Below are 23,280 nucleotides of genomic sequence, written 5' to 3'. Positions count from 1 at the left end.
CCGCCTCCCAGCGTGACACCTTTCTCCTATAACTAGCCCAAGCGTTCAAGTCCTTCACAACAATCTGCAACATGATTTTTGAGCATGGGGATGGATAACACAATAGATGGAGTTATATTGTTGTCTGAACCAGTATTAATTAATTCAGCCATAAGTAAAGCTGCATATCAGTTTTAATAAAAAATACAATCTAAAATATGTTGCAGCTTAATCCAAAATATTTTTTTACAATTTAAGCTCAAAATAACTAAACACTCCTGGAGGATATACTGGAGGATATATATTTAAAACTGTTTTTTCTTTTTTTTCCCCCTTTGAAAAGAGAAAATCTTAATTTGTGCTATTTATCATAAAAACAAACTCAATGATCCACCTGAGCTACCGTATGCTCAGCTTCCTGGTGACAGTCACAGTCTGGTGACACAGATCAATTGATCGGCCAATATATCTGCTGGCGGTCGGCCAGTGTGTACAGGCGATATTGCATTGGCTGTGCTGCACAGCCGATGGACAGATGCCTTTTTCGGGGGTTTTACCACATTCAGGTGGCGTTACCCAATAGAAGCCTATGGAGGCATGCGCAGAAGGATGCCAAAGGGTGTTAAACCCGGAAGTCCCTCTGCCCGGAGCAATCGCAAAGGGCAGCATTTTTTCTGTGGTCACCTTTTGGCTTACAAAGTTCTAAGATGTTGTTAGCAATTGGAGGACCACTACTGTCCATGATAAATGGGCCTCCCTGTGCCTTGCACTGGGAAGTATTGCAGGTGTCTCCTGGTGCAATGCTACCGGGTTTGGTATTATGGGCCAGCAGTTCTCATTTCGACAAGCATTAGGTAGACATGAGAATTTCCACATGGTTGAAATGTCAACATGCAGCATGTCACCATTCACCGGGTGTGATTCAACTGTTTTATCTCACTAGGGGCCCCATTTACAAGCGAAGTGAAATACCAGCGGCAATTTTCATTTAGTATCACAGTGATACAAACGAAAATTCCACTGGTATTTAGTAATACTTACCCCTCCGGCGAGGTCACGCGAAGTCCAGCGGAATCCTCGTCCTCGACGAGGTCCTCTTCTTGGCTGCTGGCAGCCTAACGCTGCCAGCGACGGGGCTCCAGGGTCATGCGCATGCGCAACGGTCCGTCTGTGCATGACAGAGACCCGGCAGTGCCTGGAAGGCTTCGTTGAAGCCGGAAAGGCACCGCCGGGTCTCCATTGCCTGCAATGGGGCCCGCATCGCTCTCGCCATCTTTTAGATGGCGAGAGCGATGCTGTACAAACAGCGGTAATCTAAGATTACCGCTATTTACTAAATACAGCAAGAAGGTATAACCCCTTTAGCGAGTGCTAAAGGGGTTATACTTCGTTTGTAAATGGGGCCCCCAATCTCCTATCTAGAATTATGGGAGATCGCGGGGCAATCTTCAATTGTTTCAGGGCATCTGTGCCTTTTTTGCACATGCTATGCCCAAATAGACTGGGTTAAGCCATGTAAAATGGCTAAACTTGTCTAACGTCCTGGTTAGCTCGTCCAAACTGCAACTTGGGCGCCCCAAACCAGAGCCTATTGCACATATCTGCTCGCCATCTCAGGAGGGTGCGAGCATAAATGTGTCCACCCGCGGCATTCCCGCCTGAACAAAGCAATCATTGAATTGCTCTGCAAGGTACCCTATTAGTGTAAACTATTGAATGGCCCCATCATGTCTTCATGGATGACATGTCGATATGATAGAATGTCCACCTAAGATCCCTGGTGGTACAGCGGTTACTTGCCTGGTCCCGGCAGCTGTGGCGTCTCCAGTGTCATCTTCTGGGTCCATTCATGTTGTCATCAGGTCCGACGGAGTGATCTGATGCCCTGGCATTCCGCTAAGTATACCTGCACTAATCCCTACCCCTATACCCCCCTCCCCTCTACTGCCTAACCCTAACACCCCCTTACCTTTGCAGCCTAACTCGGCAGCGCTTAACCCTAACATGTAGACATGTTAAACCTGTTGACATTGTAGTGTTGTCATTATTAATGCCGACATGGTAAATGTCGACCATGCCAGGATACCCTGGCTACCACCGTCTATAGGCCAGGAAGTGGACTAATAAATAGACAGAAGCCCTAAATAATGAGGAAAAGACAATTTTGTTTCCAGGATTTAGGACTTTTAACCATTTGATATTTACACTTTTGTTGTTCTATTATGTGTGCATTAATCACAGCACTGAGGTCGTGGGTTCAATTCCCACTTCGGCCCTAACTGTGTGGAGTTTGTATATTCTCCCTGTGCTGTGTGGGTTTCTTCCGGGTGCTTTGGTTTCGTCCCACAATCCAAAATATACTGGTAGGTTAATTGGCTCCCAGCAAAAAGTAACTCTAGCGTGTATGTGTATGTGTGTGCGTTTACATGTGGTAGGGAATATAGATTGTAAGCTCCACTGGGACAGGGTCTGATGTGAATGGCAAAATATTCTCTCTGTAAAGTGCTGGGGAATATGTGTGCGCTATATAAAGAACTGGTAATAAATAAATATGATCAATGTGCCTTTTTGATAGCAGTTTGTAATAGTAACCAGCTATCCATACAAATAAAGCAGAACATTTATTTCCTTCAGTTGTCTATGATGCCAGTAATTGGTGGCACAGTGTAGCACATCTTCATTGTCCACTAAACGTATTCACTTGGCAGTTTTCACAGAGTCTGAGCTGCAAGCGTGTGTGGGGGTGTGGGGGGCACAAAAATATCAGGAGAAGGGAAGAACCAGCAGCCAAACCTGCACAGAGGGGCTTGTGATTCCAGAAAACATTGCACCCTCAGTGATGAGCCAGCTGGCTCCTGTTAGAGGGCTGTCTGAAAATAACTCATTGTCCATAGGCTTGCTACTGCAAGAGGGGCACTTTTCAGGGCTGAGGTTGAAGGGGGCGGGAATCTAAAGGTGGGTTTGGAAATCTGGAATTTGAGACAAGCAGCAGGGATGTGTGTGTATATGTGCTAGAGCTGGGGAGAGAGTGCTTTGCCCTGCAGGGAGCTTACACAGATGTGCTCCAGTTTTGCAAGAGTGTACGTAAGTGCAGCCATATCACCTCCCCCTTCATAAACCTCTGCCCCCAATCCTGGTGCCATCAGGGGGATATACCATAGCTATATCATGCAAGAGTGAGTTACCCACAGTAAAGGTGCTTGTTAAAGAGTTGTGTATTACACAGTTAAAAAGAATGTGCCCTAAATATGAAAATATGTGCAATAATCTCATAACCCTTTGCTGCACATAAAAGTTACCAGTAATTCTTCTCCAATGCTAAAAGCACAATATACACTAGAATACTGAGCTAATGCCTTCCAGTGTTCATAACCTGATGTCCCCTGCTGCCCCCTAGGGACTTGTTACAGAAAAACATCACTCAGCCGGAGTGTTTATACTATACATTTTCCTGAATAGAATATTATGTTTTCTTGAGATGACTGCTGTCACTAGTTCAGGTGAGCAGCATGATAAATGTAAAATGTTATGGTATTCTTATCATCTGTTTTTCCCACATTGTAGAGTTTTGCAGCGTAAGATTTAAGTATATATATGTCTTTCCGCCATCAGCATCTATCGATCTATCTATTGTGTAGTATAGTTTTGTATACCGACGAGGATTGACTGTCCAGACAGACATCAGCAGTCTGTTGTAAGTAAATAGCTACTTTTGACAGCCAGGGGAACAGAGCCAGACATTGTAACCATGTTTCTGGGATGCTGTAAATTGGCTTTCAGAGTTTTCACTGTTGGGAGTAGTTCTGCTCTGCACAAAGGAAGGAAACTGAAACAAACAAGAAAAAATGAAGAGCATAACATTTGTGCCAATGTTCTCCAAGATGAAGAAAATACATTTTATATTGATTGTTCTTTTTTTCTGTATGTTTATAGGATTTTAGTGCAGTTTTGCAAACCGCTAGTAAACTTGGCATATATAATACGGACACCACATTTAGGAGGCACTTGAGCAATGCTGCTGTCCTGGTGATTCTGCAATGCATGGTACCAGAACTAGCATCTCTGTAGCTGGTTACAGGGGGCCAGGAAATGAAACATTACTGAAGGCATCCCATGTAGTGTGGGTTACTACTCCAGCCTGTCTTTTCAGTTATCCTGAGCTGCCCGCTTGTGCGCAAATTACACCAAATACTCTTTGGATTGGTCGAATGGATGAAGAAAGTGGTGCCCATATATTTAACAAGTACACTAATTTTCCACCATACTTGTGGGCCTGATTCAGAGATGGACACAGGAGTGATTGGTGCTGCGTCTACGGCGGCAGTGGATCTGCAAAGTTACGTTAATACGGCAGGAGACATCTATTGTAAAAAGACACCCACTGCCAGCTACTCACATCCGCTAGCCTGCATCCAAAGACACAGCATCAGCTCACCAACTCTACCATCAGCCGAACCTTTGTACATCTGCGCAACTAAAGTTGCTCCGAATGTTCAGCTGCCGAGGCCAGTGACGCAGTCCCTTGCTGCAGCACGCATCCTTTTTCTGAAACCCATCGCCAAACGGCCACCACCTGTCAATCAGGCTGTAGCTTCCCCACATTGTGACCAGAACCAGCAGCATCGCGGAACATGCACACCGCTGCTCTGTCGGATGCGCAGCCCTGAAAACGTCAGGCGATAGTTACCGTATCGGGACTGCGACCAGGGCTTTATCAACCCCTGTATACACGTTCAAACAGTCAGACAATGGATTATATGTATAGATAGATGCCCAGTGCACGAGCAGACTATTTTACTGGAAATTCTATACAATCTGTTACTACTGTGCCCTATCAGATGACTGTCCTCTATTTTAAATGGTGTGAGTACTGTAGCTTTGTTTCTGTCATCACATTCAGGAGAGTGGAAAATGATGAAAATATCATATTTCATGCCTGTAAACCGTTTATCTACAGAAAAGCACTTGGTCTTCCTCTGATCTAACCCTCTCCTCTCTGATAACCGTTACCTCTTACTCCCACCCTCCGATTCTCCCTCGCTGCTACACACTGCACAGTGTGTTATTTAGCCAATGTTATCATATTGGTTTCCAGACCTCCGATTGTCTGTCTGGCCTGATGATTAATGGTTGAAAATAACAGTAGGAATTGTTAAATGATGTGGGCCTAATAAGTAACACACATACACAAATAGCATATCACCGACCATATGCTTAGCTGTACTCACCTCAACTTCAGCGGCAGAATATGCACCCAGTTTACACCTGGCATACATTTGCACCCATGTTTTTAACCATTTGTTTTGAATTGCAAACTATACATTTGATATTAGACATCAATATACATTTAAAAAGCCTAAAACAGCCTAACTAGCTCTAGAATCTTGTGTATGCATGTATGGGCGAAAACAAGAAGTTTTGTTAAACCACATTGGGGGATTCCAGCAGCAGCAGCGCCTATCTAAAAATGTTTGTGCTGCTGGGCTCGAGGGCAGCGGGAGCCCCTTATTTTTGCTCGCACCCTCTTGAGGCGGCGAGCAGTAATCTGGCCAAAGTCGGGCTGTCGGGAGCCCAAACTGCCATTTTGGCAGCGCACCCAGTAGTTTGCACGGGTTGAGCCGCTTTACGCGTCTAATCTCTGTGCATTTGGTCGCAACATGCGATAGATAAGTAATGGGCGCCCGTGACCTTCGTACCCAGCAGCACAAACAAAGTGACACTGCTTCTGCACGTGCAAGAAAACTTTATACAGTACATGCCTGACCAATGAAGCAAACACCTGTCAGCAACGGCATGAACCTGTCAGCAATGTCCTGGGCATAGCTCTTTACATCCCTTGTCCCTCCTCTCCAAGCACATGTACACGCCAGAATCACTGAAGTCTACATATGTGTACATCCATTTTCTGCGCATGAGCAGAGCAAGTTCATACATGATATGCTACACATACTGGTATAGCTCAGTCCAGAGCAATGTAAGAAAACAGCCAGAAAGCAGTCTTTGCTAATAAATATGTAAGTAAATTGATTGATAGAGCCGGCTTGCGACCGGCCTTGTGCTCCAATGCAGTCACTCACCGCCGGTATCCAACCACTGTGGTGTATTAAAGGGACAAACTGAGCTGGCTTGCGGCCTGCCAGATGACGCTCCTATGAGATTCTATGCCCTGATACCTCCGGCATAGACTCTCGCTGGTCTCCAGATATTGAGATGTGTAATAATGAGGGGGCCAGCGGAGCTGGCTTGCGACCTGCCAAATGTGGCTCTGATGCGACTTGGACCCCCCTAGTCTCATAAATACTGATCTCTACTGAGCAGAATGTGGCGTAACCTCAGCGGTGCAGCAGCATGCACATAATGATGCTCCTGGGTAACAGCACACCGGCGTTGGGTAGGAATAAGGTGTGCTTGGGAAATTCATTATTCCTACGTTATTGGGTTGGCTGTTTTCGGTGGTGTACACAGATATCCCCTTAAATATGACACTGTGATTTTTCTATTTCTTTTATTATTATGTATCTGTTCTACATATCTGCATCAGCAGTTCTCATTTATATGTATGTCCTTAAACTGTGTAAGAAAATCTGAACTCTAGCCTAAACAGTCTGCTCTCACAAAACCAATTGGATTATGGGCCTGATTCATTACGGATCACAATTGCAACCACATACGCAGATCGACCGATGGTGCGTACTGCGCATGTTTATGCAACTCGGTGCTCGTGTGCAACGACAGCATTTTGATTGCACTGCGCTCACGCGCATTCATGGAAAGACGTGAATGACGGAACGTCAGCATTGGGTGATGGTTATGTTTGAATGCTGTTGCATGGGCGTGCATAAATTAGCCACTGCAACGGCATACACAGCTTGAGTACTCACTGCGTGCGACGGGGTTAGCAATTTCTGCGGTAGGTCAGGTCTGTTGTAATTGTGCGTGAGGGGGCGCTGTTACTCGATGTTCCCGATGTATAAGAAGGACTGCGACGTTCATTATGGATGTGAGAAAGCGGTAGTGGGCGTCTCTATGCTGGCTGAGCGGTTGCAAACATTAGCATATTTTCACATCAGAACTGCGTGTGATTACGCAGCCGCGATTGCAATAGCGATCCATGCTAAAACAGGCCCTATGTCCATTTGCAGAGATCTAGCACTGGAGTCTGAATTTGGTTCATCTCCTGTTTATATGTGTAGAAAGAGCAAGGATACTTGCTGCAGTATCGCAGCTATCAGACAATTGGCACAGTATTGCAGCGTGTGGGGTAGATGTACTAAGCTTTGCTATTAGATACTAACCAATCCGCTCCTAACTGCCATTTTGTAAACACAGGGGTCTATGTATTAAGCCCAGGAGAGATATAAAGTGGACAGAGATAAAGTACCTACCCATGAGCTCCTGACTGTTATTTTCAAACAGCCTGTAAAGTAACAGGAGCTGATTGGTTGTTACTTTCTCTCCGTCCACTTTATCTCTCTCAAAGGCTTAGTACATAGACCCCCACAGCCTGTAAAATGACAGGAGCTGATTGGTTGGTATTATATCTATCTCCACTTTATCACTATCCAAGTCTTAGTACATCTCCCCTGTGTATGAACAGAACATAGCCGCGCTCCTATGATCTTCTTGAAATTGAGAGGTTTATAATTGAGCATTGGGGGAAGATGACTGCCTTTGGCCTGCATATGCTCATCTTTCAACCATACAAACAGTTTGCAGTGGAGTCAGAGGTGATATGGACGATTGACCTGAGCACCCAGATAGCACCCATTTGATTTGTGGCTAAATTGAGTTGTCAGGGTTGGCAATCTTTAGTTAGTGACTAGAAGGGGTTAATAAGTGTTGCCTGTGTCGCTGATTGATCTAGATCTGTGTGTCCAGATACTTACATGAAAAGAACTGCAGATATTTTACCACTCTGTACTTAAAGGCTATTAACCATTACTATTAGAAACATCATATAGTAGTTTCTGGGAATTGTCAGGGTTATAGAAGGCCACAAAAATCCTTAGAGGGCCAGTTGGACAGCCCTGATCTAGACTGAAATTGCTGTGTAGTACGTTTTGCTGATAAGATGTCCAGCAGCAGCATCCCTATTCACACTGTGGGACATTTCAGTGTGGGAACCTCTCTTGTCCCATTCAGAGGCTGGGCTGATTAACCTGATAACTAGCAGCAGCTCCAGTCAGGCAACCCCCTCTACAACACTAATAATGTCTCTTAACTGAGGCGAGGCACAAACAAAACCGCTGCTTTCCAAATGTTGAGCAGAGCTTGGGGCGTGTGAGTTGGGGATGAGCTGGGTGTTCCATTTTGCTTGCCAGGAAGCAGATTTCTAATCCAGCGAGTCCGTGTGTCCTGGGATTTGCAGCATACATACAATACATTCATAGTTTTGTGTGAACTTCTTGTGATTATCACATGCTCCTTTATCACAGAACTACATATAAGTAATGTTGCTATAAGCCAGGGATTCTAAAGCAGCAACAAATGTATGTACAATAGAAAGAAATCCAGGAGGATCTGCAATTAAAACAAGTAATATAATGTCTTTCCCAGTGGTAGCGCAAAGCATTAATAACAAAACAACACACTTTATGAAAGGAGTCATTATTTTTTGAACTCCTGTAGGAGAGATGACTGTAATACAGATTATTCCATGACAGCTAGCATATCACATATCAGGAATCATCTTGTGGTAAATGTTCCACAAAAGCCCACAGGACAGACTAATTGGCACACAGAGCACAAGACAGAATGGAAAAGGCCATTACCAGGCAAACTGATGACAATATGGCCTGTGTGAGTGGTGGACAGGAAAAAGTTCCTCTAAGCACTACTATAGTTTAGTTTGTTCCACATTTCTGGTTACTGCTTTACTTATACACTCATATGTGGCCATGTAATCTAGACCATCGATAGAAAATAATTGGATAATCATTGAGCAATAACGTACAGATATTATTAGACTTAGAATTTATTGTGTTTTGCAATAAGGACATGTCTATTATTTTCTGCGCTGAAATAGTCAGTGTAGCTTGTTGTATTATTTATTGTAACATTAAGTCCCATTTATTCTTCTTCCAGAGTTCCATGAACCTCCCCCCAGACAAGGCACGACTCCTGCGCCAGTACGACAACGAGAAAAAATGGGATCTCATCTGTGATCAGGTATGGCTGAGGTCTAATTCTGTTTATTTTTAAGGTTAAACACGAAGCCTAGAAATGATGATATGTAAAGGAGACTCTGAGATGCAGCCCCAAAACTTTGGGCTCTTCCTAATGCACTGACTATAGGAATCAGAATATGGTAATATACAGTATTGTATTGTAGCAAATGGTTTGGCAATCGGCACAAGCACCTCGCTTATCAGAAACAGCATGATGTTTGATCACAAACTGGCTGCAGCTGAAACTCCTGCCGTTTCCATCACAAAGGACATTATTTTGACACTATACTTAATTTTTAATTTGATTGGGTACTGTGGTCCATACCACCTGTTGTCATAAATACTCCCCCACTGTGTTGGCAGCAACATTAAGTCATTTTTCCCATACATCAACCTAGTCATACAAACTAAGATAACACTATAAAGTAACGTTATCATCTACCCAAAAAACTATTACTAACCTTCTCCTTAACTGAGCTAGAGTTTTGTTTAGGGTGAACTTTAATCAAGAGATTGCGGTTTGTGATTGGTCATGGCAACCATCATCATCCTGTATTTGCACCAGACCTTTAGTTTTGGACAGACCTTAATGCATCCCTGAGCCATTCTGCATCTGTTAGCCAATACACAAACTTACCCTTACTGTACTCTGCCCCTTCCCTCCCCATCCTACCTGACGCAAGCGGGTACCTGTGTCAGATTTACACAAATCAGTATGGGCATGTTTGCGTGAGGCCTATGTCCAGGGCATGCACAGAGTGAATTTACGTATTTTACACCACTTAACTGGTGCAAATACATTATGTTCTCTTTTTAAGTGTATTAATAGAGGAAACTGATTTCCTGCCTTGGTTACTACTTCTAAATCGCCCCCACTGCTCTGCGCACTACACTGGCTGCACCTGTATAGCAGTGCAGCGGCACATCGGGCAGTGAGAGAGCGGAGACTGCTGCTGCTGCAGTCTCCTCTTGACAGCCCTGATGCTCCCTGCTGTAACTACTTGTGGTTATGGGGCTCTATTCACCTACCATTTACATGCTGCTACTACTGTTAAAAACACCAGTGGGTATGAGAACTTTGTTTCAAATGAGAACTTGGGTGTTATCAGGAATAATAGGCGCTACTGTAATATAATTGTAATTATTTGAGGTGTCCTCTAAGTTCAGTACCCTATAACAGCACTCTGCCGGCACCTTGTGACCTAGAATATTTTTATAATAGGCAATACATTATTTCCATTATAATACATAGGGGTTTTAATATAAAACTTTTGCAGATAAATCTATAATTGGTATTTAGTATTGTCCTCACTATTGCAAACATTAATTTATCTGTCTGTTGTAAAGAATAGGGAATGTAAAAGTCACCTTTGGATTTTATGACCTGTGACTGGGTGTCTTTTATATGGTTCCTAAACTATTGTGGGACCTCTAAGATAATTTACACTTGGTACATATACATATGTCATATACACACTACATTTCTTAGCAGTGCGCTTCTTCACTTTTGTAGCATTTCCTTTTCCATTGTAATCATTTTATGTTTTAATTACAATTAGGAACGGTTTCAAGTGAAAAATCCACCACATACCTACATCCAGAAACTTCAATCCTTCTTAGACCCGGGTGTTACACGAAAGGTGAGAAATTTCTTCATGTAATACTAATTCGTGATTGTTGAAATATTATTATTCTGTTTTACCCTTTTTTTTTTTTTTTTTTGCTTTCATGTGATTCACTGGTTTACAAAACCTTTTGCGAAGTTTCATCTACCTCTGTCACTGTTTGTATCCACCACTAGGTGGAGTAGTTACAGATCTTTGAGAATGAAGGCTTCGCTAATGGAAAATGACCTCTGGATAAAACAAAAAAGTACAACTAATCTGTATCGGCCATATTGATTTGGTTAGAAAATGAAGGCTGCTAGCCTGTATGTACTGCCATCTGTCCCCACAAGGAGGCACCATTAACCCTGTATTTGATCTGACTATTGTTTTAGTCCAAGTGCCAGGTGACTTTATCTTGCCCAATTTGGTAATCCACATATGTGTGAGTAGCCGTACCTAGCTGTCCATTATTGTCCCCATACCATGACCATAATTAGGATACCTGTTGTGGTGTTCTCTTCCCCACTGTGAGCTATGATTTCCTGTCAGACAGTATGTTATCGTGGTAGGGTGTGTGTAGAGGAAAATGCCTTCCTCTGAAGTTCCTGCTATTATGTATAATACAGTACTTTGAATGTTAACCATAGCCCTTTTGTATCTAGCAGCTTGTATGTAGGTATGTATGTGTGTTCAGTGTTTGTTACATAAAAGCCTCATTTATTAACAAGTTTTATCATTCACAACAAGTGATAAAACTCGTTGTGTATGGTAAATGGTGCTCCAGCCAATCAGCTTCCAACTGTCATCTGTTTGAATAATATCAGCTCCCAACTGTCATTTTTCAAATAGATGACAGTTGGGAGCTGATTGGCTGGAGCACCATTTATCATGCACCGAGTTTTATCACTCATTGTGAATGATAAAACTTGTTGATAAATGAGGCCCTTAGGGCCCCATTTATACACAAATACCAGTGTCATTTTTCGTTTGGTATCACTGTGATACAAATGAAAATGCCACTAGTATTTATCAATACTTACCCCCTCTGGCAAGGTCCAGCGAAGTCCTCCTCTTTGGTGAGGTCCTCCACTCGGCTGCTGGCAGCCTAATGCTGCCAGTGACGGGCTCCTGTGTAATGCGCATATGCCGGAGTCCATATGCAAGGCTTCACTGAAGCTGGAAGGGCAGTGCCGTGTCCCCATTGCCATCCATAGGGACCGCATCGCTCTCGCCATCTATATGGCGAGAACGATGCTGTGACAAACAGCGGTAATCTTAGGTTTGCAATGACATTTCTATGAAGCTCTAATGATTTTATAAAGTGATGATGGAAGGGGTATGGTATGTTGTGTCGACACCACAATGTCGACATGGTCTGAATATCAACATTCAGAATGTCGACGTGGTTATAATTTCAACATTGTGCATGTCCACACAGAGATTTTCTAGTGTTAGAATCCTAACCGCAACTAAACCCTAAAACTAGACACCCCTAAACCTGTGCTGTCAACATTGTGACTGTCAACATTCACAATGTCAACATACTAACCATGTCCACATTATGTCCATGTTGACATTGGGAACATCGAAATTCACTGAAGACATTTTCACCATGTCGACATTCAGACTATGGGGTATATTTACTAAAGTGTGGGTTTTTCGAAGTGGAGATGTTGCCCATAGCAACCATCCGATTCTAGCCATTATCTTCTAGAAGGTGATAGATAAATGTTATGTAGAATCTGATTGGTTGCTATGGGCAACATCTACACTTCTAAAAACCTGCACTTTAGTAAATATACCCCTATGTCAGTATTCTGGTGTTGACATTCTGAATGTTGACATAAAGAGCACATTCTGACAGAAGGAATATTGTTGAACCAGCAGCTTGTGAGAACCAGTAGTAGTTTGTGAATGACCTGGTACATAGAACACTGGCATACAGGTACAGCATGTTGTAATGTAAACTACCCACCTAAACAGTTGTTATTGCTGCTATGTCTAGGGAATAAAATCTGTGCAGCTTTATTAGGTAAGTTAGAGGAGAATTAAACAGTCATTTTGTGCAAGATTGTAAAAGTCCTCTAACTTTAGCTATTTAGATAGATAAATATGGAACCAAGAATTACACAAAATTGTTATTCCCAAACACTCAATTAGAACTGCAGTGGGTCCTCTCTCCCAACCTACTAAAACCAGTTTTTAAAAGGATATTTTTGTATAATACATTTTAGAAATTCAGAAGACGAGTCCAAGAGTCTACAAAAGTACTGCGTGAACTGGAAATATCGCTACGGACAAATCACATAGGGTAAGTACCCAGGCCAGCTCCCTTTAATTAGTTGTGAGAACTTGGCCTGAAAAGTTTTTTTTTCTTCCTGTTTATCACCCAGTAACTGGATGTAGATGAAATGCATGTTCTCTCAACATGTCATTGTGCAGCGTTCTCAACAATCATGTCTCACTGTGGTTTAAAGGGACACTAACCACACAATTTTTCTGTGTCTAATTGTGCCTAGTACAGGGGGGTGTATATGCTGGAAGTTTGTTTTGCCACAATGTAGGCCGTCAGGTGCCAGTTTCTGCCTGTTGTCTGCTTATATTTTCGGTCACTCTCCAGTGGAGTCATACACTACAGCCAATGATGCCACTCATACCCCTTGCCGCATCCCCAAACTAGTCTAGTATCACACTTCAATATAATTGGCACCATAGAAAATAGTGATTATGGGCTAAAGGTGACAGCACCATCATAGAAACTAGATAAAGTTGTATAATAATATTATTTTTATACAATCATCACTTAATGTTTACATTTAGATAAATGCCAATGGTAAATTAAAAAATATAAGGTTAGAATCCCTTTTATCAAACAGCTGGTGCTGCTGAGATTACAGGAGAATGGAAATATAAAAATTTTGACACTCATTAGTGACGCACACTTGTATTGCACCATTGTGACTAGCTAGTCCACCTAGCACACATCAAGCAGTTTTGTTCTCGGGAGATGTCTCTACAGACTAGCTTAATGACTGGATAAGTACATAATGGCCATGGGGTAAATTTACTAATGCCGGGTACACCAGGGACGTGTAGGCAGGAGAGGCAAAGCCTCCCCTGTCATACTCCTGAGATTTGATATATAAACGATTAGAATAATACAAATAAGATATTTATAACTTATAAACATCTTCTTTGTTTATTGTAATAATTTTTATAGTTAACACTCACCAGCTTTGTGGAGCTCCCTGGGACTGCAGGGAGACGAGAGTTGAGGCAGCAACAGCTCAGCCTCACTTCTGTATATCAGACACTCCTTGGAAAAAGGAGAGACTGATGAGTATTAGCGCTCCCCTAAGGACTTGATGTTAAAGAAAAGCTGCTGCCAAAATATGAAGGCTGTGCAAATACTTCAACAAATGTATACAAAAAAGAATGATCGGCTGCGCTTGTCAATAACTACTAGAAAATGTAATTTATGATATAAATCACAGTATGTATAAAATAATATGGGCAATGAAAATCTCTTTAATAAATGCAAAAGTAATTTTACACACAAATAATATACAGTCCAATATAATACAATGAAATATGGAAAAAAAATGTAATTATTAAAAATAAAGTATTCGTTGTGGTGAATAAAAAGTAGAAATTGAATGTAAAATCAGTTGATTTGAACTGAATATAGGGGGTCATTCAGACCCGCTCGCGAGCGCAGGACGCTCGCAAGCGGGTCGATGTTCCCCCACTGCGCATGCGCACGATGGGCTCTCCATCGCTCCAGGTCTCGCACCAAAGGGGGTGTGCTGTCGATGTTGATTGACAGCACTCCCCCTTTGGTGGGCGTGCCTGCCAGACGGAGGCGTTCCCATGGGAACGCCTACCGTCTGAAGCCGGCCCCACTGACATCACTAGTGATGTCAGTGGGAGTGATTTTGGCTCTGATAGAGCCAAAATCACTCCAGGGCTTGCGGCAGCGAGACCCTACCGCAGGGACTCCGTCGCAAGCCCGATGGTCAAGACCATCGCAACCATCATCATGGACGCTCGCATATGCTGTGGGTGGTCACCCACAGCTATGCGAGCGGCCAGGAGGCCGCTCCATTTTCATGGAGGAGGGCACTGATTCAGAGTGAGCGCTCTGGTCAGAGCGTTCGGCTCTGAATCAGGCCCATAGACAGAACTGATTGGATAAATATTATCTAGTTTGGTAGATAATTCAGAGCAACTGTCCTTAATGGCAGTATGATAGTACCAAATGGCAGTTGGAGGATTCTTGCTTTATGCCGGCATAGATTGAAAAAAGAAAATAAAGTATCTGTATAGGATGGGAGTGAGCTCACCCGTTTGATGTATGTTTGAGGCCGCCGCGTCTATGGGATATCCCAGCGTGTTGTCCTGTATAAAGCTGCAAAGGTATGTAAGTCAGACACTGCTTGCAGAGCTGGGGACTGGGCCACACCATGGGCAGTAAGCTGCACAGAAAGAGAGCTAATAGAGACATGCCTCTGAGTATGGGGGTGTACCTTGAGCACTGGTGGACACCTTGGATGTGTCTTGTGACCAGGAAGTGCACTGCAGTATTTAGAGATCGGAGCTCAGCAGCAGGAGAAGACCCAGTAATGCAGGTAGGAGAATCAATGGACACTGAAGCTTAGTGTAGTGAGGGGAGTTACTAAGTAGGGGGTGAGACAGGCTCCCAACACTCACCCATCTCCATGTGTGCCTCCACAGCCATTGACCTCGCCACACGTCACTAGGGTTCACACTAGACGAGGTCTAGTGTGTGCCGACCTTGCTAGCGAAGAGACCCGGCAGGGTGCTGGCATCGGCAAGTTCATACACACTTGCTGATGCCAGCAACAATGGAAAGACGGCTGGGGCCAAGCTGCATTCAGCAGCATGGCCTCCGCTGACGATATCACCCGTCAACTAGGGATGTGCAGGCTCGGATAGGTTCGAGTTTGCACGTGGAGTTCGGATTTTTCCCTCCAAAAAAACGGAACTCAGAACGAGGCAAAACGTCATCTTACATGGACGAACATCATCATTCCTGGTCTTTTGTCCAGGAATGATGATGTTCGTCCATGTAAGATGACGTTTTGCCTCGTTCTGAGTTCCGTTTTTTTGGAGGGAAAAATCCGAACTCCACGTGCAAACTCGAACCTATCCGAGCCTGCACATCCCTACCGTCAACATGTAGGTCCAACGGATGAGGTCACTGACGACAAGCGGGAGCGCGCATCGTCAGTGACATAGTGCGTACACACTGGACGACTTGAAGATTTAACGAATGGTCGTTACAGGCAAATTTGTTTTGAAATGTCGTTTAGTCTGTACCCGGCTTAAGAGTCGTGTTTGGTTGTGATAAAAAAAATACAAGCTGGTCATAATTCACTTGCAGTGGCGGTTCTAGGGGCGGGCTAACAGGGCCATCGCCCGGAGCTCCGGCCCCTAGAGGGCGCCACTGAGTCACTGAGGAGAAAAAAAAAAAATCCTTGCAAAAAAGAAAAAAAGCGACGGTCTTCCCCCCGCTAGCCACCGCAGGGAGGCTTCATTTGCCGGGCGCCCACTGATATTTGTTATCAGCGGGCACCTGGCTCCCTCCCTGCAGCGGCAGTCGAAAGCCGGAGCTCACACCTGAGCTCCGGCTCCCGCAGAGAGCACTATGGGAGGGACGTCATGACGTACCTCCCATAGATCCGTGGTGGAGCCGCGGTCGGACCAGACAGCAGCGGACACAGGAGTGGGGCTTCAGGTAAGTGTTGTTTGTTTTTTAAATGTATTTTTTTTTCAGAAGCACCAGCACTGGGGGCATGGCTATAGGGGGCATTTCTATAGGGGACATTACTACTGGGGGCATTAAAACAGTGGACACTACTAATGGGGGCATTAATATAGGGGGCATTACTACTTGAGGCACTACAATAGGGGGTATTACTACAATGGACACTTCTAATGGGGGCATTAATATAGGTGGCATTACTACTGGAGGCACTACTACAGTGGACACTACTAATGGGGGCATTACTACTGGAGGCATTACTATAGTGGGCATTACTACTGGAGGCACTACTATAGGGGGCACTACAACTGTGGGCACTACTATAGGGGGCATTACTACTTTGGGCACTACTAATGTGGGCATTACAACTGGGCACTGTTATAGAGGCATTACTACTGTGGGAACTACTAATAGGGGGCATTACTATTGGGGGCATTACCAATGGGGGCACTACTATAGGGGACATTACCAATGGGGGCACTACTACTGGGGGCATTAACACTGTGGGCATTACCACTGCTGGCACTAATAATGAGGGCACTGCATGGGGGGCACCACTTGGGCGGCCATTGTGTAAGGGGCACCACTGCTGTGGACATTGTATAAGGGGTACTACTACTGTGGGCATTATATTAGGGGCACTACTACTGTGGGCCTTGTGTTTAAGGGGCACTAATTTGGGCATTGTGTAAAAGGGACACCACTGTGTGTCATAACAAGAATAAGGGACTACTGTGTAGCATAACTTCAATTGGGGATAATGTATTATAAAGGGAAAACTGTGTGTTGCACAATGTATTATACAGGGCATTACTGCGTATGGCATAATGTATTATACAGGGCATTACTGCGTGTGGCATAATGTGCTATAAAGGGCGTTACTGCATGTTGCATAAAGTGTTATAAAGGCCATTACTGTGTGTGGCGTAATGTGTTATAAAGGGCATTACTGCGTGTGGCATAATGTGTTATAAAGGGCAATACTGCATGTGGCATAATGTGTTATAAAGGGCATTACTGCGTGTGGCATAATGAGTTATACAGTGCATTACTGCGTGTGGCATAATGTGTTATAAAGGGCATTACTGTGTAAGACATACTGTGTAAGGCGCATTACTGTACATGGTAATTATTCGCCACGAGGTGAGAGCTTGGGGGAAGCCCAGCTCCTAGTAAGTGCTGGGCATGCCCCACAGTGTGATGAATTGGGGGCGTTCCGGAAGCGCACGCACAGAGGAACGCCATCTAAAAAAAGGTTTGGGGTCTTTTTTTGGGGGGGGGGATGGGGGCGCAACTGGGAACTTTCGCCCTGCGCTCCATAAGGTCTAGAACCGGCCCTGTTCACTTGCGTGTGTTTTACATGCTCAAACACACAGATTTTGCCTGTCTATTTTGAACTGATGGTGATACTGATCGCGCTGTATCATGTGCGAGTTCAGTCGCATTTGCCCCTTCTAAGTAGACTACACTGAGCAAGGCACCAATCCGTGTGATCTGTGCAGTGCTTTTGGGTGTTACAGGTTAAAGATGCATTTAAAAATCAGGGGAAGAAAAATGGCATGGGTTACCCCCCCCTCCCATCCCCCCAAAAAAACATAACCAGACCTCTGAGCTTGTTCTGGTACTACCAATAATGCCTACAATGCAGGTACATGGCTAAAGTGGAGTGGTTGATCCTTGGAAGAGGCGGACCCCATATTAATTTTTGGGTCCCCACTTTGAGGATTGCAGCCCTGAGCTGACCAGTTTGCGTCTGGATAATGCTTTGACAGGGGGACCCCACACTGTATCCCTCTACTATGTAATTATCACCCCAGCTGGTTCAGCCCGGTGCTGGTTTTAGGAAAATTGGGGGAATTCCACGTCGGTTTTCCCTCGATTTTGCTCCGGCTTTGGCACAATTTAGGTGGGCATACGTCAACTGAAAGAATCCTCAGAGTTCTGCTGCTGATTATAGGCTCAGAGGTCTGGTGCTGGTACTTTCTGGTGCTGGTACTGTGCAGTGCTTCGGCAGAATACGCAGCTCACAGGCACTTCTATTAATTTCTTCTATTTTGCTCCGTGTTCTATCTTGTTTTTAAACATGATTCTTAGTAAATCAGTTGTATTCCTGTATATGGAAAGTACTTGTGTGTTGGTTCGATGGTCTATTAACTGCTATCGGTGTGTATGGCCATCTATTTCTGTCCGGGATGGTTGCACTCGTGTTTGCCTTTAGTCAATTTCTGTGTTGCAAAATCGGAAGAAACTCGCACAGGATTGCAATTACGGCTAGACACGATTTACCCCCTAGTGCTAACCTGCCCTATTCTGTACCTGAATAATGAATATTGTTAGCATTTATTTATAAGGTGCCAAAAATTTCCATAGCGCTATACATATTAAGGATACAAAACAGGGTTAACAAGGCAAGAAAGTTAAATGTTTTACAGAAACAAAGTAACATTTTACATAAATAGTGTAGGCATGGTTATAGCATATGCTCATTGGCTGAGTTAGTGGCCATATACAGTAATTGGGGAATGCTGTTGCACTGTGATTGGAGCAGAGCAGAAGTGTTTTTGTGGGCAGTACATTCTATGGAGGGTTGCTGCTAGATCCTAGTTGGAGAAGGGACCTCTCTGACGTTGCAACCACGTGACCGCTGCAGAATGCCGGATCTCTCCAGTGTTATCATCCACGTGGGCATAGAGGGGGAATCTATTTTTGTGGCGAGCCGCTTATCCTGGAGCGAGTCGAGCCCGCGAGGGGCCACTTTTGCCGGCCCATTCTGATCATTGCCCCTCCCCCTTTGGTCACGGGTCACGTGGGTGTGACATCAGAGGTCCTTTGCAGCATCCAATTCTAGACCTAACCTTCTATGGAGTGGCCTGATAGGTGGTGACTGGGAAGGAAACCTGATTTGCAGGAAGTTGCATTGTTCCTGTCCTCCTGTCTATTCTTCCTAAGGGCTCTGTGCCAGTTGCTGTTTCCCAGTGCCTGCACTTGTTCATGCATTGTATGATTTGTGATCTAAAGCCTGGCTACTCGCTGTTACTACTGTATTACTTTTAGTGGGGCTTTTCCATTTTTCTTTTTGTACAATATTCACAGCAATTGAAGAATGAGACTTAATGGGCAATAAATAGTTGTTTAAGAGCTGCTTGGAATACTTGTTTTATGAAGCACGTTTTAACCTCAGCCTTTGCAGATTAAAAGTGACCGTACTTCAAGCTACAGTAATGTAACCTGGCCGTTAGCTGAAGCAAAAACTACTTAAAAAAAGACTACTTTTTGGCACAATTTAGGTGGGCTTAGATCTCTGCATACGTCAGCTGAAAGAATCCCCAGAAATAGAGCATTTAGTCAGACAGGAAATGAGCAGGAGGTGGTGGAGGGGACTGTAGACAGGAAATAGGCGGGCTGCTGACCTGGGAGAGGAAAAAGTCAGTCCGCAGCAATAGTAACAGCCTGTGCAGCTGTGCCAGAGCCTGTATGTACCCCAGCTTCCAGGGCAGTGTGAAATAAGGCCTACATCCTAATAAAGCTGACGTTTCTCACCGATAACAAAATATTTATGTACAATACACCAGTCTGATTGAGCCGAGAGCTTTACCAGGTCCAGAGTAACAGTGAGCCTTAGATGTACTTTTGCAATGTTATCACATTGCTAACAATTCACATTTCATTTATCACATAAGTATCATTTTATATACAATTTTATTCAGAGGCGAGGGCCGGGAGTTTCTAGTTATTGTCTTATTTTACTTGGCATCCACTGAGAAAAAGGGTCACAGCATCAGTACTCCACTCAGTCACTAACACAAAGTCAAAGCTTTAACAATAATTATGTGTGGGTGTGCAATATATTCTTTATCAACATTTATTTATATTGTGACTGCATAATCTGCATGGCTTTACACTTGGGAAAAAGCACAATAATAAAACAAGACAGGGCCCTGCTTTTAAGGTTACAATCTATAGGATAATAAGAGTTTGTAAATGATCTAAGAGCTTAGTGGGGTGTATGATCCAGTCACACAACAATGTACAATAATCTACAGGCAACCAACGTAAGGCCTGATAGAGCAGCATCCTCTGAGTGGTTAGCAACAGAATCTGTCAGACCCATTGAGCACACAGCCTGCATCATACTTGAATGTCTAAATAGATGTAATAACAGCACCTGGACCATCCGGCCTACTTACTTTGAGGCAATGCAGAGCACTGCCTTCATCCTCTCAAATCTTTCCCCCTCCTTTACATTTAGGCTCCTGCAAAAGTGGCCAATCAAAACTGGATGTAGTTAGAATCCCAACAGACTGTATTCCAGAGCTTAGAATGATAGCGCCGGAATCCTGACAGCTGTCAGAATCCTGACACTGGTCTCCTGACCGCCGGCATCCCAACGGCAAGTATTGGGGTTAGGGGGAGGGTTATTGGGGTTAGGGGGAGGGTTAGAGTTACTGGGTTAGACACTATGGGGAGTGTTAAGGTTAGGCACTAAGGGGTGAAGGTTAGTCTTAGGGGGAGGGGGGTGTTGTGGTGTCAACAAAAACGTGTCGACCATTTTTGTGTCAACATTTTGACTCTGTCGACCCTTTGTACCTGTCGACCTATTGCCAGTAACATCTGTTGTCTCGCTAGATATTGTCTATCTAATTACTGTCTATTGACTGGAACCCCTCTTTGAGTAGCTGCCAATTCCCCTTTTTTCTATTCTTTATATATATATATATATATATATATATATATAAAACAAGTTCAATGGATAATCTCATTGGGTCTAAAGCCCTTTATTGAAGCCTTCAACCTCTATTAATAATAATATACGTAATGCAACATACCCATGGACCATAACTAAACTTGTTCTCATAGTATTATAACATTGTCAGGGACTCGCCATCAAACTGTGACTAATCTAGTACTGTCAGTAACGGGGAATTCAATTAGCCCCGATAATTTTTCGCATGCGAGACATGGGACTTTTTCGCTATTTTATTTTTATATGCACAATTTAATTACAGCCCATTTTTTTCCTGCCAAAAATGATCTCTGATTGAACGAAAACACATCAAATTGGTGAAAAGGTCACGGACCTTGTGTGCTTTCGCGGCTGTGAACACCATAATGGGGCTGATTATCTGCCTCGGGCAGGTGTAAAAAAATTCTCGATGACTGCCGGCTTCGGGGCTAATCGAATAGCGCCCATGGGATCAATTAGCCGTGGTAAAGTACTGTGGCTAATTGAATTCCCCCCCTAAGTCATGAAGGAAGAGTAGTTGTAGTTTGTAATGTGTGTTTATGTGGGGGCTTGTGGTTACTCAATATTCAGTATGATAACAAATCTATTCCCTGTATGTCATTAGAAAAGCTAGTGATCAGTCATCTCCATGTGTCATCTCATCGGCTGAGTTACGTGTGCATTCAGCCCACATAGCACCTCTCTGCAGTTGGCTGGTGATGGGTAGAAGGTGACATCACATAATATGGAGGCGTTATCCCAAAGCTAATTATTCTCTTGTTACCCTACACATACTAATAATGGTGTTGGGGTTTTTTTACTCCTAAATTTCATTTAATTAAGCTTCATTTTTGTGTGACACCAGTGTAATTGTTGTTACTTAATCACATTTTACACTCCATATATGAACGTAAGCAGAGTGAAAGAGAATACATTGCATAGATCAGGGTAAGCATATTGACATCATTATTGTGTTTTGCTTTCAGTCTGTTATTGAACTGCTGACTAACCCTCTGACTGAAGCTGCTACATATTACTTCTCAGACCAAACAGTCTATGAGGGGAGAAGTGCTCACAATTGTTTATTTTCCTTACATGCATAGCCAGGGTTCTGATCTTATATGACAAGGCAGAGCACAGAGCAACACTGTACAGGCAGTTACACGCTGAATGGAGACCTTGGGATACTGCTCATCTTTTCAGAGCTGATTTCATTTCGCTGATATATATTTTATATATACGATCATTTCATAGAGAGTCTGACATCTAAACTGTTAGGTGACGTAGGAACCTTAGATTTTGACTGTAAGGTTTGCATTAAATGAATTTACAATAAAACCTACCTTTCAAATCTTGGCGTTGCATGGCATCAAATCTGACTTTTATGTTTTATTTGTTTTTTTTTTTATTAAATAAGCTAGTCATTTTGTAAATTGGTGCTGGGCTAACATAATAGTGTATAGAAATAACACATTCTCAATGATAGGTGAAAGCATGTTGACATATGGGTTTGTCTGTTATTTTTTTCATGAGAGAACCATTCCCTTCCCAGTTCCGGATTCGTGTTGTACTATTACAATTACCTTTTATGAATAGGTTTCGTAATTTAACAAAGAGGCCAAAGGCTAAATTTATTATATGACTCTTTTCAAAGCCACCGTGTCTTTGTGGTTTTGCCCACTGAATTTAAAGGACAGTAATATTATATATTATTGCACCTTTTAAATCCAGCATCTGAAACCACTGTGGACACAACTGCTTCAAAAAAGACATTGTAGCCCCTAGTGTTAGAGAATAGTGATCAATAAATGGTTAGCAATGATATGCTATTAGTTTTGCGCACAGGTTCTCTCATTGTATGATTCTTCTGGCTATTCTCTGCTGTCCGTACAGTGTATTTAGTCCAATACATAGTCTTGTTGCCTAGGTATGGTTTCTTCCAGTTATGAGGGAGGGTTGGTCAGCTGCTACAGAATTGACAAAAATAATTGTACAGTAAAGGGAATGTTATTAATTCAC

At 43.4% G+C, this 23,280-nt stretch overlaps 1 protein-coding gene across 4 annotated transcripts in view; it reads left to right on the top strand.

Moving 5' to 3' along the window:
* FMNL3 (formin like 3) overlaps positions 1 to 23,280 on the top strand; it is a 133,538-nt gene that overhangs the window by 66,951 nt on the left and 43,307 nt on the right. For all 4 annotated transcript variants that reach the window (XR_015869804.1, XM_088447206.1, XM_088447130.1 and 1 more), the window contains exons 2-4: positions 9,064 to 9,147; positions 10,706 to 10,786; positions 12,988 to 13,064. Coding sequence is in view for 3 of the 4 variants with exons in the window: in XM_088447206.1 (XP_088303332.1) it covers positions 9,064 to 9,147; positions 10,706 to 10,786; positions 12,988 to 13,064 (242 nt within the window). In the remaining variant the exon portion in view is untranslated. The remainder of the gene's footprint in view (positions 1 to 9,063; positions 9,148 to 10,705; positions 10,787 to 12,987; positions 13,065 to 23,280) is intronic.

Source organism: Taudactylus pleione, unplaced genomic scaffold (genome assembly GCF_031769625.1).
Source record: "Taudactylus pleione unplaced genomic scaffold, aTauple2 ptg000005l, whole genome shotgun sequence".
NCBI lineage: Eukaryota > Metazoa > Chordata > Amphibia > Anura > Myobatrachidae > Taudactylus > Taudactylus pleione.
Note: the sequence above shows the minus strand (reverse complement) of the source record. Positions and strands in the feature narration are given on the sequence as shown.